Source organism: Erinaceus europaeus, chromosome 10 (assembly GCF_950295315.1).
Source record: "Erinaceus europaeus chromosome 10, mEriEur2.1, whole genome shotgun sequence".
NCBI classification, from domain to species: Eukaryota; Metazoa; Chordata; class Mammalia; order Eulipotyphla; family Erinaceidae; genus Erinaceus; species Erinaceus europaeus.
The window spans coordinates 39,314,967-39,332,916 of record NC_080171.1 but is presented as its reverse complement, the minus strand read 5'-3'; the positions used below and the strand labels follow the sequence as shown (position 1 = coordinate 39,332,916).

The window sequence follows — 17,950 nt, the reverse complement described above, 5'->3', positions numbered from 1 at the left end:
TCTCTCCCCCTCTCTGTCTTCCCCTCCTCTCTCCATTTCTCTCCATCCTACCCAACAACAATAATAACTACAACAATAAAAAAAAATAAGGGCAACAAAAGGGAATCAATAAATTAATATAAAGAAGTTAAAAAAAAAACAGGGCAACAAAAGGGAATAAATAAATATTTTAAAAAGTTAAACAAAAAAAAAAAGAAGAAAGAAAGCTGCCATTAGGGGTTAGTATATAAAAGATAACATAATGAAGTCATTAAACATCACTTAGGACCCAAGAAGAAAAAAATAAGAATACATGAATATCTCTTTAAAGTCTTATCAGCAATGTTCAGGCTGAAATTCTCAATTATTTTCCATTTCCCTTATGAAATGGCTTTGCTGATATCTGAACTATGGTAAAGAATAACTTGGTGGTTGGTTTGGAAAAGAAAATTCATCACATTATGTGACCTTTGGATAATTTTAAGTTTCCAGGATCAGTGTAACAGAACATTAAGAAAAAAGACCTTGAGAGAGACACTGAAGCACTGCTCCCACATAAGCAGTGCTAGGGATAGGGCCAGGGCTTTACCTGCCAAGTTACTTCCTAACCATGAAAACTGATTTTTTTGTTACACTTATTCTGAAATTAGTGTTTATATGCACGCAGTCTCACAGTATATAATAAATTCTCATAGAAAGGAATACCACTATAAACACCCAGGTGAGGATTAAATAATTGACAATAACCCAGAAGGTGGTTGGTTGTCTGACCCTTTCCAATCACAGACTTTTCCATCTTCCATAAAATAACTGCTGTACAAACTTTCCTTTTAAAGGATACGTTTATATTAAATAACGAGAGAAAGAGAAATAGAGAAGGTAAGAGAGATGGGCCAGGTGGTAGCGCACCTGGTTGAGCACACATGTTACAATGTGCAAGTACCCGGGTTCAAGCCCCTGGTTCTCACCTGCAAAGGGAAAATTTTGTAAGTGGTGAAGCAGTGTTGCAGGTGTCTCTGTCTCTCTCCTCTCTATCTTCCTTTCCCACTCAATTTCTGACTGTCCCTATCCAATAAATAAATCAAGATATTAAAATTTTATATAAAAAGAGGAGGGGAGGAGAGAGGTCTTTGCTTGGGGCTGGTGATGTCTTGGATTGAAACTGGGTCAGCCTACTCTGCCACTCCAGAAAGAATGGTCCTAAAATGAATACAACATAGATTATTCCCAGCCGTGATCATGGACTATGAGCTCACACTGACAGGCACTTGGAGGTTATATAGGCTCTTGTGCTAAATACGAATATAAATGGGCCCTGAGTCAGATTGATGTCAGTTAATTGTATTTATATATTTTATTCAATTTTAGGGATTACTCTCTGCCATTATCCAGCTTTCTAGTTCTATACTCAACTCTGATTACATCTTCCCTGACATTATTTTTAGCCCACCTTCATGTTATCTATCAAACTCAGGCAAAAATCACAAAAGTCACGGGCCCCTAGTAACATACCTAAAATAGAATTCCTAGCTTCTTACCACCTCAAAATCCCTAATCTCACCTGCTCTAACCCTACTTTCTAGTTCCTATTTATTAAGCATTTAGTCCTGCCTCATAACTTACTGCCTTTAAGACACCAAGTTACAGATGCTACTATCATTCCATCTTGAACTCCATGGGTGGATGACCTCACCGATGTGCCCCAGAATCTCACCTTTCCAGAGCCCAATTCCACTAGGGAATGACAGAAACAGGCTGGGGGGTATGGATCAACCTGCCAATGCCCATGTCCATCGGAGAAGCAATTACAAAAGCTAGAATTTCCACCTTCTGCACCGCAAAAAGAATTTTGGTTCATACTCCTAGAGAGGGAGAAATGTTAGGGGAAGATGACTTTGATCCAGAAAGAGAAGAAAAAATGAAAGACATTTTGAAGTAGTAATAGGTGTAGGTATGACTTTAAATGAAAGAGAATGCAGGATCACAGAAAAAAAAAATGGCCAAAAATATAGATACAAATATAATTATAGAAATAATAGTCAACCCATATCTTTTTTTTTTTTTTTTTGGTCTCCAGGGTTTGGTGCCTAACCTACAAATCCATTGCTCCTGGAGGCTATTTTTTTTCCTTTTGTTGCCTTTGTTTTTTATTGTTGTTATTATTATTGTTGTTGTTCTTACTGCTGTCATTGTTGTTGAATAGGACAGAGAGAAATTGAGAGAGGAAGGAAAGACAGAAAGGGAGAGGGAAAGATAGACACCTGCAGAAAAAAAAAAAGATAGATAGACCTGCATCACCACTTATGAAGCAACACCCCTGCAGGTAGGGAGCCGGGGGCTCGAACTGGGATCCTTGCACTTAACTTGCTGCGCTAACACCCGCCCCCATTCCAGTCAACCCATATCTGTGACCTTGGGAGAACTGCCACAGTTTACAATGGAGGGAAAGGGGACACAGATCTCTGGAGGTGAGAATGGTGTGGATTGTACCTCTGTTATTTTGTAGACCATTAATATTTACATACATATTGGGAAAAAATGAAAGTATTTTTAAAATTTTAGATTTTGGATTTGTATGAATAGAACTAAACTCTTTATATTCATATATGTTATGACATATGTTGGTGACATTCATCCTTGTTGTGACTACATAAAGCTACAGTTGGTAGATTTACATTGTCTTCCTTTAAATGAATCTGATATTATTCTTTGCCATGCCATTGATCAACTTATTCTAACTTGGGGCTTTTGCAAATAATGCCATGAATAATCTTGTACATATCTCTGACACACATGTTCTTAAGAAGTTCTCAAAAAGTACTGTCCATGAGCCCCATGCCCTACCTAATCGTTTCATGAGATCAAATTCTTTTTGCAATATATTTAAATGGTATTTTTCTTACTGAATTGATACTTACATTGATGCTGCAAATAGAATCCTGGCAAAACCACAACTTAGCCAAAATCAAGGCAGTGTACCAGCTGTACTAACAGTCATCACATGTGTTATGTGCCTACAGGGAAAAACTTACCAATTCTACTTAAGAATGTCCTTGATAAAGAAAATAACAAAGTAAAAACAAAGTAACAAAGTAAAAAATTCCAGCCATGACATCATCTCCCCAGACAATAACTTGGATCCACCTGCATATCAGATTTCAGGCTCAGGGGAAAAAAGAAAAAGAAAAAAAAAGAAAAACACCAAAAACTAGTATAGCCACAGGCCCTTTGGAATATAACTTAAATATGCCTACTAGCTATCTGCAAAATGGAGGACCCCCCAACACTTCATCTGCACTATTCCAGCCTTTAGGTCCATGATTGGTCAACAATTTGTTCGGCTTTGTATGTTAACTCTCTTTTCAGCCACCTGGTTCCAGATGCTAGCATGATGCTGACCAGACTTCCCTGGACAGACGACCCCACCAAAGTGTCCTGGAGCTCCGCTTCCCCAGAGCCCTTTTCCACTAGGGAAAGAGAATGACAGGCTGGGAGTATGGATCGACCTGTCAACGCCCATGTTCAGCAGGAAAGCAATTACAGAAGCCAGACGTTCCACCTTCTGCATCCCACAATGACCTTGGGTCCACACTCCCAGGGGGTTAAAGAATGGGAAAGCTATCAAGGGAGGGGTTAGGATACGGAGTTCTGGTGGTATGGAGTTGTACCCCTCTTATCCTATGGTTTAGTCTATGTTTCCTTTTTATAAATAAAATTTTTTTTTAAAAAAAGAAAGTAATGAAGTTATTAATTTTATTAAATCTTGTATCTCCCATGTATATTTCTTAGATATTTGAATGATTAAAGGGAGCTATATGTAAAGAACTTAAGGTACATATCAAAGAACAGTGACTGCCTAGGTGGGAATCACTTTCTTTTTGTTTTAAATTATAATAGCTATTGTTTTGGGAAAATGTAATTTTTATTTATAAAAATGCCTGATGGAAAAACTATGGTAATTTATATCCTGATATGTAGCTGTATTTTCTCAAAAGTGAACATAACCACCCCCACACCCCCTTATTCAAGCAAGAGAATGAGCTGAGCTTTTTTTATTTTATTTTATTTTTTTAAGCAATGATAGAATTTGAGTTCTTAATGAAAATTAGAACTTTGGAAAACATCTATCCAAATGTGCTTGAGATATTTTCAGGACTAAGACTTTTTTTTTAAATGGGGGGGAGCTTAATGGTTTAAATTAAATACACTTGTTGGTACATGTGTAAAGTTTCTTAGTTTTCTTGCAAAACACACTCACCCTTAGCCTAGGTCCTCCTTCCCCATCTTGCACCAGGACCTGAAAACCTCCCCTCCCCGCAGTGTCCTTTACTTTGATGCAATACACCAAACCCAAAGTTCTGTTTTATGTTTCCCTTTCTGTTCTTATTTCTCAGCTTCTGTGTATGAATGATATCATCCCATATTCATCCTTCTTTTCCTGGTTTGTCTCACTTAAAGTGCTCAAGACTAATATTTTTCTGATTGGATGAGTGGAAAATCAACCAGTGTGAAGTTTTGGTATGATTATAGTGGCACTTTCAATATTTGGAAATATGAATCCACTGAGCTGACATTTTCCAAATGAAGAGTGCATGATAAAAACAAAACACATATTGGTACAAGACCCATTCCGAGTTTAAGACTAACAAAGCTTACTGTGATAAGGGATGTGAACTCTCAGATTACAGCATGCAAGTAATTTAAAAAACTTTGCATTTTTGAGTGTTGGCTTATTAAAGAAAAAATATCTACAGTGATCCGAAAAGAGTACCAACATACTCCTTTTTTAAAACTATGTATTTATGTAAGGAAGCATTTAAGGAACATCTGATCCCAGTACTATGTAATTCTTTGATATGACACACTTCTCAACTTATTTTTGTGAGGTAGACTCTGAACAAAACTAAAAAAAAGGACTACAGAAAGAAATTGAATCTCAGTAATATTAAAACTCTAATAACAATGTTTAACTCACTATGTAAAGTAATTGCTTCATGCAAACTATATCTGATATGTTTGAAATAAAATAATTGCCAAAAAAGATTATAAATGTTTAGATCTCCATTTATATGAAAGACTGATTTCCTAAGCCCTTCACTGACTAGGCATTTCTGATTTATTTTCTATTTTGTAAATTGGGAAAGAAATCCAGCCTTAATTATTGTGATGCCTTACATGACATTTTCCAACTTTTTGGACATAGTTGTTACTACTAAAGAAAATTTGGAAGTGAGGACCAATTTAACAACTTTGGATAGTGAGATTCCAACACTTTCCATAGAAAAATACCATCACGGGCAAATATGATTTATTCAGTCACTAGCAAGTGAATAAAGCAGATAAATGCTGTTAACATTCTCAGCCACTCAAGTCATGTAAATTGTTTGACAAAAAGGAATGTAAATGTGAGAGTGAGCTATTAGATATGGTATTAGCTGTTAGATTTCAGGTAGTTGTACCTAACTGAATGAAAGTTCCCTCCCTATTCTTTCTCAATATATTTATGAAGGAGCAGTATGGCCCAAGAGTAAAGGCACTAATTCAGGGTTTGAATGCTGGCTCTGATATTTCATAGCTATGTGGCATTAAGGAAATGCTCTCATCTGTCAAATGAGAGGAAATAAAATATCTCTACACAAAGCTAACATGAAGATTAAAATAATTATTATAAAGTACCTAGCATTCGTCCAATAAATAGCCAGCACTACGAGTTTATTAAATAAATTAATTGTGAGCACCAAGGAGGTGGCTCAGTGGGAGAATGCATGCCTTACACACGTGAGACCCTTGTTTTGATCCCCAACATTAAATAAGGACAGAGTAATACACTGGGATAAATCTCTCTCTTTCTCTGTCTCTAACTCTGCATAGATATGGCCTAATTCAAAACACACACACCTTAAAGAAACATGATGCCAACCGATTTCCCTGGATAGATGACCCCACCAATGTGTCCTGGAGCCCTGATTCCCCAGAGCTCTACCCCATTAGGGAAAGAGAGAGACAGGCTGGGAGTATGGATCAACCTGCCAATGTCCATTTTCAGTCTGGAAGCAATTACAGAAGCCAGACCTTCTACCTTCTGCACCCCATAATGACCCTGGGTCCATACTCCCAGAGGGATAAAGAATAGGAAAGCTATCAGGGGAGGGGATGGGATATGGAGCTGTGGTGGTGGGAATTGTGTGTAGTTGTACCCCTCTTAGCCTATGTTTTTTGTCAATGTTTCCTTTTTATAAATAAAAATTTTTTAAAAAACATACAGTTTTCAAGAATTATGTCATTCTTTGGAACCTAAATGCATTCCATCTCTTCTGCACATCAGTTATCTATACCTGCATGCTTATAAAACCTTATAAGCATATTTATTTATAAAATAAATGCTTATTTAAAGCTTTTGCTTGTTTAAAATAGTTTGAATATACATCTTTCATTTAAAATCAAGGTGGTCTTTAAAATTCAATTTACATAAAGGTTTTTATCCTTTTAATTTAAGACCTAAGCAAGAGACTGGGTCACTTAATAATAGCTTTTTTGATCAATACCAGACCACATCATCACTGGGGCCATAGTTAGGAAATTCTTGTATTCTCACACAGATGTGGTGACCTCTAATAGATTCCTTTCTCCACCATCATTGATTACTTTTTCCATTAGGAATGTCAGAATAAATCCCCACATGGGTCACTACAAGAACCTGTCCTCCCTATAAAGTAGCAATAATAAGGACCACTCCATTTTCTGAAAGGAGGCTTGGTCATCCTGCCCTGCCATTCGAGGAAGACTGGTCCTGAAATGAGTGCAGCCTAAAATATTCCCAACTATTATCATGAACCATGAGCTCAGAGCAACATGAACTCAGAGTATACACAGGCTCCTATGCTAAATACAAATATATATGGGCCCTAGGTCAGTTTGATGAGGTAAATAGTTAATTTGATTCACAGATTTGCTTCAAGATTGGGAGCTACTCTCTGCCCTATTTCTTCTTTCCTTCCTTCCTTCCTTCCTTCCTTCCTTCCTTCCTTCCTTCCTTCCTTCTTTCCTTCCTTCCTTCCTTTCTCTCTTTCTTTCTTTCTTTCTTTCTTCCTTTCTTCCTTCCTTTCTTCACTTTTGTTGCCTTTGTTATTTTATTGTAGTTATTATTGTTGTTGTTATTGATGTCATTGTTGTTGGATAGGACAGAGAAATGGAGAGTGGAGGGGAAGACAGAGAGGGGGACAGAAAGACACCTGCAGACCTGCTTCACCATCTGTGAAACAACTCCCCTGCAGGTGGGGAGCTATGGGCTTGAACTGGGATCCTTACACCAGTCCTTGTGCTTTGCATCACCTGCACTTAACCAGCTGCACTACTGCCCAACTCCCCCTAATCTAACTTTCTAGCCCTTTTCTCAACTCTGACACCATCTTCCCAGACAGCATTTTTGTTCAACTCCATGTTAGCTATCAAACGCAAGCAAAAACACGAAAGTCTCCCTAGGAACAAACCTAAGATCTGCTGGGCTAGTGACGTGAGAGAGATGACCCAAAAACTGAGCTGGTGGTGGGGAGGCATTTCAAAAACTTTATTCATTCCTGCACCCAAGCTCTTAAAGACCAAAAAATGGAAGTGGCAAGTAAGAAGTGGAAGTGGTTTGACAATACCATACATGGTTAGGAAAGGGGCGGAAAAGGGTAAAATGGGACTGGGAAAGGTAGGGACTTCCTTAGCAACTGTTGCTAGGGGGTTAACTGGTAGGATTAATAATACCCTGCGGGGAAATAGGGAGGAGACCTTAAGTCATTTGTTAGACAAAGCAGAACATTGATATGTAGATAATAAAAGAACAGGCCATTGTATCAAGGAATGCAGGGTGAAGCAGGGGAGCTGGCTTAATGTTTCAAGGAATACTGAGACCCTGGAGGCTGAAAAATGCAGGGTTTCTGGAGACAGGGAGTGACTGACAGGGAAGTGAAAACTGGGACCCATCTTTTCTCCCCAGCTCTACCTTAACAAGAGGGAATCTGACAGGGAGAGTCATTTCCTCAGTTCCCCATTTTTCTATGAGAAAAGCCTCACCATGCTCAACCTGGTTCTCACAGTATTCCCAGCAAAGATCTACTCTAAGATCCCTGCTCTCATCTGCTCTATTCCTACTTTTTGGTTCCTGTTCATTAATCATTTTGTCATGCTTTATATCTTATAGCCTTTCAGCCACCAAGATGCTATCATGATTCCATCCTGACTTCCCTGGGCAGATGACCTCACCAATGGATCCTGAAATCTCACCTCTCCAGAGCCCTAACCAACTAGGAAAAGATAGAAACAGGCTGGGGGTATGGATCACCCTTCTAACACCCATATCCAATGGAGAAGCAATTACAGAAGCCAGAACTTTGGCCTATACTCCCAATAGGGAGAAGTATTAGGAGATGACTAGAGGTGTCTGAACTACAATTCCATCAGGGCTCAGAGAAAGAAGAAAAGGGGACAGAGCTGTGGTGCACAGGGTTAAGTGCACAAAGTATGAAGCACAAGGATCCTGGTTCGAGCTCCAGGCTCCCCACCTGTGGGGGGGGGCACTTCACAAGTGGTGAAGCAGGTTTGCAGGTGTCTCTCTTCCTTTCTCCCTATCTCACTCTCCTCTTTCAATTTCTCTCTGTCCTATCCAGTAATTTAAAAAAAAAAAAAGGAAAAAATGGTCACTAGGAGCAGTGGATTCATAGTAATAGCACTGAGCCCCAGCAAAACTCCAGAGGCAAAAAATTAAAATAAAATAAAATAAAATAAAAAAGGAAGGACATTTGGAAGTAGTAGTAGGTATAGATGTAATTTAGAAAGGAGGAGAAGGCAGAACCACGGGCGGGGGGGAAGCCAAATATATATAAATATAGACAGATAGTTATAGAAATAACAGTTAACCCATATTTGCAACCTTGGGAGAACCACAGTAGCTTCCAATGGAGGGGATGGGGATACAAAACTCTGATGGTGAGAATGGTGTGGAATTATACCTGTTATCTTATTTTATTAGTTATTAAATATTGAGTTACAATATTACAAGTCAACAGGGGTATACTCCACACTGTTCCCACCACCAGAGTTATGAATCCCCAATCTCCTCACTGCAAGCCACCGTGGTTCTAAGGTTGCAGACAATGGGCCAACCATCACTCTACAACTATCTGTCTACATTTGTACATGATTGCCCCCCTGTTATTTTATAATTTTGAAAGTAACTATTAAGTCACTCATAATATTTTTAAAAATATTTAAGACCTAAAAAAGTTGTGACTGTTAACCTGATTTAATATAACCATATTGACTAAATAAAAAGAACCGTGTCAGCATGTGGCAGCTTTAATTACTACCTTGCACAGTCACCACCACTTTTCTTAGCAGCTTTGCTATTTATAAAGATTCAGATGTGGTATGACAGTTCTCCTGGGCAACAGGGAAGCATAGTGTGAAGAGCAGGAGAGACAAGCAGGGCCATGCCACAGTTGTCTGATGCAGATTTTAAGTTTAGGCATAAATCACACACACAAGACTATATCAGCAGGGAAATGGCTGGGGCAGCAGGGGGCAGTGGGATAGATGCAGGAGGAGCTGGGGAAGACAGAGTGATGTCAAACAAGATAGGAGTTCAAGACATTCTTCCATCTCATATTTAAGTATTTCAAACTACAGAGTAGCTAGAGAAATTCAAGAACATAATAAAACACAATATAAACTCTACTTAAACATAATAAACATCCAAACAGTAAATGATAAGAGTTCAATTAATAACACAGGGGGAAAAATGTATACTGGAGTAGACAGGACTAATTGGGACTGGAGAACTGAACATCTTTTATTACAAGAGTCAAGGAATCCATCTGAATAAATGATAAATGACTAATATATGAGTAAAGAGAGGGAGGCATTCATGTAAGGACCCAAGGGGAATAAGATTCCAGACAAAAGTTTGTACAAAGAAGCTTACAGGTTTTAATTTCCTTACTTCAAGTTTTATTTTCCAGATTCAGTTATCTTCCTTTGCAAGCCCAGTGCAATTTTCTTATAACACAGCGTGCTTACCCCTCTACCCCAGTCCTTGTGCAAGACACGGTATAGAATAGGGTTTAATGAAAAAGCAACAACCATCTATAATTTCTATGAACTACAGCTATTTTGTCAAGCTTTAAATTATCTTGGCCACTTATGATATAAGATAGAAACAGAAACTTCTAAAAAATTACAGAAAAGAAACACAGGAAAGAACAACAAAACTGAAGATTTGCTTTTAATGCCACTGAGATAATCTGCCACTTAGATAATCTGTCACCTTTTCACTTAATTGTGGTCTTGCCAATTTAGTAACTTACCATGCACAGTATATTCAAAAGAATCTGCTTCATCAGGGGTATCCAGTTCATCCACATTGATATCAATTTCATCTGGACTGTCCAGATTATCATCAGAGAGAATGGACCCTTCACTTTGATCCAGAGAAAGATTGATATTTGGGGCTGTGAGCTTGATTCTCCGAGGATGAGTATCATTAAGATCCAGAGAATTTGGAGGTTCTAAATAAGAAAAGAATTGCAACATCAATATTAGATCACATATATGGCTACAGATGAGTTTGTATCCCAGTGAAAAAACATTCTTAAGACCCTTAGCAAGAGAAAACCAATTGAAAATTCTTATATGAGGGGAGGAGATAGCACCCCTACTTTACCACACACAAGGATCAGGGTTTGAGGACACAGTCACATGGGACTGCCCTACAAAAGGGAATTCTCTTGAGTGGTAGAACAGAGCTTTCATGTCTCTCCTCTTTGCCTCCCCCAGCCTACCTGCCCCACCTTTTATCTGTAAGCAGAGAGAGAGAGAGAGAGAAAAGAAGAGAAGAGAAGAGAAGAGAAGAGAAGAGAAGAGAAGAGAAGAGAAGGAAGGGAAGGGAAGGGAAGGGAAGGGAAGGGAAGGGAAGGGAAGGGAAGGGAAGGGAAGGGAAGGGAAGGGAAGGGAAGGGAAGGGAAGGGAAGGGAAGGGAAGGGAAGGGAAGGGAAGGGAAGGGAAGGGAGAAGAGAAAGAGGAAGAGGAAGAGAAAGAAGAAGAGGAAGGGAGGGGAGGGGAGGTGGAGGGAGGGAGGGAGGGAGGGAGAGAGAGAGAGAGAGAGAGAGAGAGAAAGAGAGAGAGAGAACACACACTAGGAGGGGTGGATTCCTTTAAACTCAAAGTCCCAGCAAAGCTCAAAGCTTTATCCATGGATCTCTCCCTGGTCCTACTCAAGTGGTGTAAGAGCTCAAACCCATGGCCTCATGCATGCTCAGGCAAGTGTTCTACCAGATGAGCTATCTCCCAGTTTCAGATATATATATATATATATATATATATATATATATATATATATATATATATGGAACATTACTCAAACTCTGTACCACTTAATGTTTCTATGTTTACTTGGGAAAATGTTTCCATTGACCAGAATTTTGAAAAATGTTGGGTTTCTATATTGCAGTAATTCTCAGACCAGTGTTGACCAAAATTTGTTTTTGTGATAGAAACACTCTATATATGACTAATGAGCAATTGAAATGAAACTGGCACAACTGAAGAATTGATCTTTTCAATTTTATTTTAATATTTAGTAGCCACATGTGGTTAACTTTGATACTATATAGGATAACTATAGCTTTATTAAAAAGTGTATCATGAACTTTGAAAAGTAGGAGTCTTATAAAACATTAATTACCCAATAAAGAAATTTAAAAACAAAGAAAAGTAGGAGTATACATACTATGGATACATAGTTTATTTAATCAGTGAACATTTAAAGCCAGTTATATCCCATTACTAACACTGAAGAATGTACATTAGATATTAGGACATAAAAATCAAACAAAAAAACACTTTCATTGACTCCCTTCTTCATTCTAGGCTTAGTTGATAATTTCAGAGCCCAGTATCTTGATATGATTCTAAATATGGTACAGTGTAAAGAAGTAACCATAGTACCAACTGGAAGTTGGGCATGTGGTAACTGGAAATGGAAGATATCATTTTGCATGTGACTTGGTTTGTAAACCCTTAGAGTATACAACTTTTTTTTTTTGGTCAAGATACTGAGCATTCTTGATACCACATTCCCAGTTTTAAGCACCACCACACTTAAGTGAACCTGGGAAAGAATCAAATTATTATGAAATACAGGATCCAGTTATCAAGGAAGTGAAAACATTGGCACATGTGACTATGACCACACTAGTGAGCATTAGTATTCAAATCAAGTCTGAAGTTAACCAAATTGAAATTGACACGTTTTTCACAGATTTTCTTTTTCTTCTTACCACCTTTATCACTGAAATCACAACTTGGTTGCATAGGAAATGAATCTCTCACTGAATAATGAAAATGTTTAGATATAGATTATGTCTGTCAGAAATGAACACATTCTCTCACCAGGCCTCATGTCTGCAGCACTGGAACCCAGCACTCCCTCCTCAAAGGGGATGTCCATCCCTACATCCTTTGATGGTAGTCTGGAAATAAAAAAGCAAAAACAATGAGTAGAGGAAAACAATGTGTGGAGTTTAGTTTTCTTTGAAAAGGAAACTCAGAAGCACTAAGATAATACTTTCAACTTGGAATTAACTAAGTAAACATACTGAACTCCTTTTAAGTGACTTCAGAGTGAAATCTTAGTGTAGTTACTATGGCTAAGAAGCACGGATGCCAGTTTCACTGTGTGCATATAGAAAATCATTTCTTGGGGCAAGTGGTAGTGCAGCAGGTTAAGTGCACATGGTGCAAAGCACAGAATCCTGGTTCAAGTCCCTGACGCCCCACCTGTGGAGGGGGATGTCTCTTCACAAGAGGTAAACCAGGTCTGCAGTTGTCTACCTGTCTCCCCTCCTCTCTGTCTTTCCCCTCCTCTCAATTTCTCTCTGTCCTATCCAACAACGACAGTAATAACAACAACAATAATAACAATAATAAACAACAAAGGCAGCAAAAGGGGAAAATTGGCCTCCAGGTGCAGTGGATTTATAGTGCAGGCACCGAACTCCAGTAATAATCCTGGAGGCAAAAAGAATGAAAGAAAGAAAGAAAGAAAGAAAGAAAGAAAGGAAGGAAGAAAGAAAGAAAGAAAATAATTTCTCCAACCAGTTTACAAAAGGAAGCACACACCCAGTAAAAAGTAAATAAATAAAAATAAACAAACAAAACCTCAGATACATAACAAGTGAATATGTCCTTAAGGGACACACACACACATTTCAATGAGAAAAACAATATATGTACTCTAGCGTAAAATGAGCCCTGCTTCCCCAGAACCCCACCCCAGTAGGGAACAAGAGAGAGGCTGGGAGTATGGATAGACATGCCAACACCCATGTTCAGCCTGGAAGCAATTACAGAAGCCAGACCTTCCACCTTATGCACCCCATAATGACCCCTGGGTCCATACTCCCAGAGGGATAAAGAATAGGAAAGCTATCGGGGAGGGGAGGGGTTACAGAGTTCTGGTGGTGCTAATTGTGTGGAGTTGTATCCCTCTTATCCTGTGTTTTTTGTGTTTCGACATAGCAGAAGGTCATAGGAACTTCTAAACCAGAATAGCCTGGAGGCACACCTGGGAGAAATCCAAGGGGTACTCACTCTAAATACTTCAACCATATTCCTCCACTATGTCTGTAAATATTTTAGAAGTGAAGTAGCCAAATAGGGGGTCTGGCAGCTGAGCAGGATGGAGTTTCAGGAGTAACAGAAGTTTCTCTGGGTCTACTGGGTTCTCTTCTCTTTCTGTCCCTCTCTCTTTAAACAAGTTTCTCCCTCTCACACTTTTTAAATCAGTCTAACCTGAAGTTAAGTATTTTACTTTATCCATCCATAGCAGCTACATAATTTAATTTTCTATTTACAGAATAGAGCTCATTAAGGAGGCTGAAGGAGTGGTAAAACAGGACTTTTCTGTGACTGACCTTCCAAATAGATTCCCAGCTCCATATTTCCACCTAGGGGTCATACCTAGAACTACTGGCTGGAACTTTTTCTTCTTTCTCACTGCTAAATTCTGACTTCTGGTGCTGCTTGGGATAGAACCTGGGACCTCTGACACCTCAGGCACAAAGATCTTTCTGTGCAGCCACTGTGTTCTCTCTCTAGTCTTTTAAATCATTGCTTTTCAGATAATTTCTGGCTCTCAATCTTTTGGGACATGAACTTCTAAGTAAGATGCTGGATCTTAAAGAACTCAAGAAGATGAGACTCTAGCCTTGGGAAACAATCTGCTTGGAATCTTGGATGGAAAATAAAAGGCCATCTGTGAGAAGTACAGATAATAACTGCCTAAAAGTCTCTACTTATATGATATAGAAAGACCAAATCAAGAAATTTAAATTCATCTAGAGCCATGGAATACCTAGAATCAAATGTGAAACCACTTGGTAGTGCTACTGTTACAATCCAGAATTCACAAGAAACCCAACTAGGAGAAAAGAAAAGCTCTGAATGAATTCACATAAAAATGCCTTCTATTCTAATTACAAATTACATTGTAGAAAAAATATGAGGGAATGTCATTTGACACAGTAGCAGTAGATTAAAGAATTAGCAAGAATAGTCCTAAAATATAATACAGAATTATCAACAAAAGTTCTAAGAAACGAGGGTTGGGTGGTGGTGCACTGGGTTAAGCACACAAGGCATGAACACGTGAAAGGACCAGCACAAGGATCCCAGTTCATGCCCTCCTATCTCCAGCTGTGGGGGGGGGGTGGCCTCATAAATGGTGAAACAGATCTGCAGGTGTCTGTTTTTCTCTGTCTTGTCTGTCTTCCCCTCTGCTCTTGATTTCTTTCTGTCCTATCCAACAACAACAACAGCAATAACAACAACAATAACAATAACAACAACAAAATGGAAAAAATTGTGCCAGGAGCAGTGGATTTGTAGTGCCTGTACCGAGCCCCAGCAATAACCCTGGAGGCAAAAAAGATTCTAAAAAACAACAAATGCAAGACACTGTAATGACTAAACAGTAATTTTTTGCATCTTTTTTATGTGAAACCACAGAGACCTAGAGTGGCATCTCATAATAAGATATTGTCATTTACCCTAAGTAGCTATTTTAAAAAGGAACATCTAAAAATAATGGACAAGTGCTCACAATAAAGTTATATAAAAGGATATGTCAGAAAAACATTTAATCACAGGAAACCAGGTGTCAACAAATGTTTATGTTGAAAAGGCAGACTTTGGAAATAAAAATAAAAACATCATTAAACTTAAGAAAAACAATTTTATGAGAAAAGGAATAATTTTTCAGAAGATGTAATAATCTAATATGCATATATTTTATTTTATTATTATATTTATTTATTTTACTTTTTATTGCCCTTGTTTTTTATTGTTGTTGTTATTGATGTCGTCATTGTTAAATAGGATGGAGAGAGGAGGGGATGACAGAGAGGGGAAGAGAAAGACAGACACCTGCAGACCTGCTTCATCACCTGCAGGTGGTGAGCTGGGGGCTTAACCCACTGAGCTACCGTCTAACTCTCCATTATTATTTTTAACCATAGCATGGCTTAGCTCTGGTTTGTGGTGGTTCTGGGGACTGAATTTAGGATCTTGAAGCCTCAGGTATCAGAATCTCTTTGCACTAAGTTAGAAGAAGAAGAAATCCTGAAATCGTTTTTACTATAGCAACAAAAACAATAACGTATCTAGGAATAAACCTAACAAAAGAAGTGAAAGACTTGTATACTGAAAATTATGAATCACTAGTCAAGAAAATAGAAAAGAAACAAAGAACTGGAAAGATATTCCATGTTCATGGGTTAGAAGAATTAACAAAAAAATGAATATAGTACCCAAAGTCCTGTACAAATTTAATGTAATCCCAATCAAGATTCCACCTTTTTTTTTTTTTTTTTTTTAGGAGAATAGAACAAAAGCTACAAATGTTGATCTGGAATCTGAAAAGGTCTAGAATTGATAAAACAATCTTGAGAAGAAAGAACGGAAGTGGAGGCATCATCATACTCCCAGATCTCAAATTGTATTGTAGTAAAACATACTCTGTGCTCCTAGGCTAGGTAAACTGTTATCCCTTGGCATATCTGAACCTGGAAGGATTTATTTGTTGAAGGATTAGCTTTGTTTGAGATCGGGTTCTTTTGACTGAGAAGTGAGCAATGAACCAAGATTTGGCACATTCAAAAACACAAGCATGTCTGGAAAGTGGTATTTCCTGATAGGAAAACACACCAGCAACAGGCAGCACACCAGTCGAGAAATAACCACTCTTATCTACTTGATCACAACAACAAACAGCTCCATAGCAAGTTAAGATGTTAACTGTTCTTCAAAAAAGCCCACATGGTTAGCTGATATATTTCTAGAAAATGATAGCACAAAGAGAAATTTCCTTTATTTCAGAGTTTCTAAAATTTCCCTGGCTTTCTTTGAGTCAAGATATACTAAGCTGATAAAATACTTTGTTTAGAAATGAAGAAAACAAGTAAATCCTTTCCTGAGAAGTTTGCTTTCCTTTGTTAAGTTAATAGCCTAGGGGTTGGAGAGTTGCCATTTCAGGATTCTTGCCTGATACAGCAGGCTGCACCTTCTGCAGTAAGAGTATATGTCCCTCTGTGAACCCTAGGGCACTTGTCAAATCACTCAACTGGGAAGCAAGATTGAGGCTACACTGGATTTCACACTCTGCTGAATCAAACGGATGCCAAGAAAAAGAGAGGAGATCAGGTTCCACAACAGGAAGTTATATGCCAGTCTTGAAATAAGGTTCTTGGTAACAATCTGCTACCCAACAGGGCTTCATTCACCCTAGAACAATTAACAACTGTGACCCCTCCAAAAGCCAGCTAGCCAAGATTGGTAAATTCAGAGGTAAGGATGGGGAAAGCAGATAACAGCACTAAAGGAAGATGAGCACTGGCATTCACTCAGACACCACCTTCTCTAGAGAATTTACGAAACCCTACAAGCCACAACCATCTGTTCTCAGGTTCTCAGGGGAGAGGGACGCAATGCATTTCTTCACTCACCATCAGCCTCTACAGTCCAAGCTATATTCTTTATCATATATATATTGCCACCAAGGTTATAGCTGGGGCTCAGGGACTTCATGACAAATCCACTGCTCCTGCAGTTATTTATTTATTTATTTATTTATTTTTGCTTTTTTTTTTTTTTTTTTTTAATAAAGAGACAGAATTGAGAGGGATGGAGATATAGAAAAGGAGAGAGAAAGAGAGACACCTGCAAATATGGCTTCACCTGCAGGTGGAGAAGGAGGCTTAAACCCTGATCTTTGTAACTCCTGGACCTCTACGATACATCCTTTCCAAGTCAAGAAGGCAATTAAAAAGACTCAGGTATTTGCTCTCCATTACTCATAGATAGTACTGACATTCTTTAGGTTAAGACAGTTTAGGATATCAAAAGATTAGACCTTGTAGATGAAAACTGTAACTGAGCAAGCAGAGATGAGTAATTAATGTTATGAAATTCTAGTTAGCATCTAATGTTAGGATTGAAATTTTGGTTTACATCTATTATTAGTTTTAAAAAATACTTTTTATTTACACCTATTAGCTGGGGAGAGAAAGAAACTTTAGTTTGAACAGCATTAGTGTTGAGAAAGGAACTGTAGTTTAAATATCTATTGGTACAGGAAAGAGAACAATAGCCATTAAAACACTTGGCTTTACTTTTTACACATGACTGATCTGAGAACCTAGAATCTTGCATATAGACAGAGGAGAGAAAAACTACATAATCAGAATGGGCAAAGAGAAAGGGGACTTGATTTTAGGAATTATTTGAGTAACCTCCATTTCTTCTCCCACGCCCCAGTTGGGGGGGTGGTGGAAATTAATTTGAGAGATAGCTCTCTTTTCCTCATTAGCCAATGGTTTCTCTATTTTTAAAATAAAGTTTAGTCTTTGTTTTCCTTACCACTAGTTGTGAATTT

At 38.2% G+C, this 17,950-nt stretch overlaps 1 protein-coding gene across 1 annotated transcript in view; it reads right to left on the bottom strand.

The window, feature by feature from the left end:
• The window catches only part of PRUNE2 (prune homolog 2 with BCH domain), a 328,462-nt gene that overhangs the window by 45,061 nt on the left and 265,451 nt on the right, over positions 1-17,950 (bottom strand). Inside the window, exons 10-11 of the mRNA XM_060199543.1 lie at positions 12,412-12,491; positions 10,329-10,529 (exon numbers count right to left, since the gene is read on the bottom strand). Coding sequence (XP_060055526.1) covers positions 10,329-10,529; positions 12,412-12,491 — 281 coding nt within the window. The remainder of the gene's footprint in view (positions 1-10,328; positions 10,530-12,411; positions 12,492-17,950) is intronic.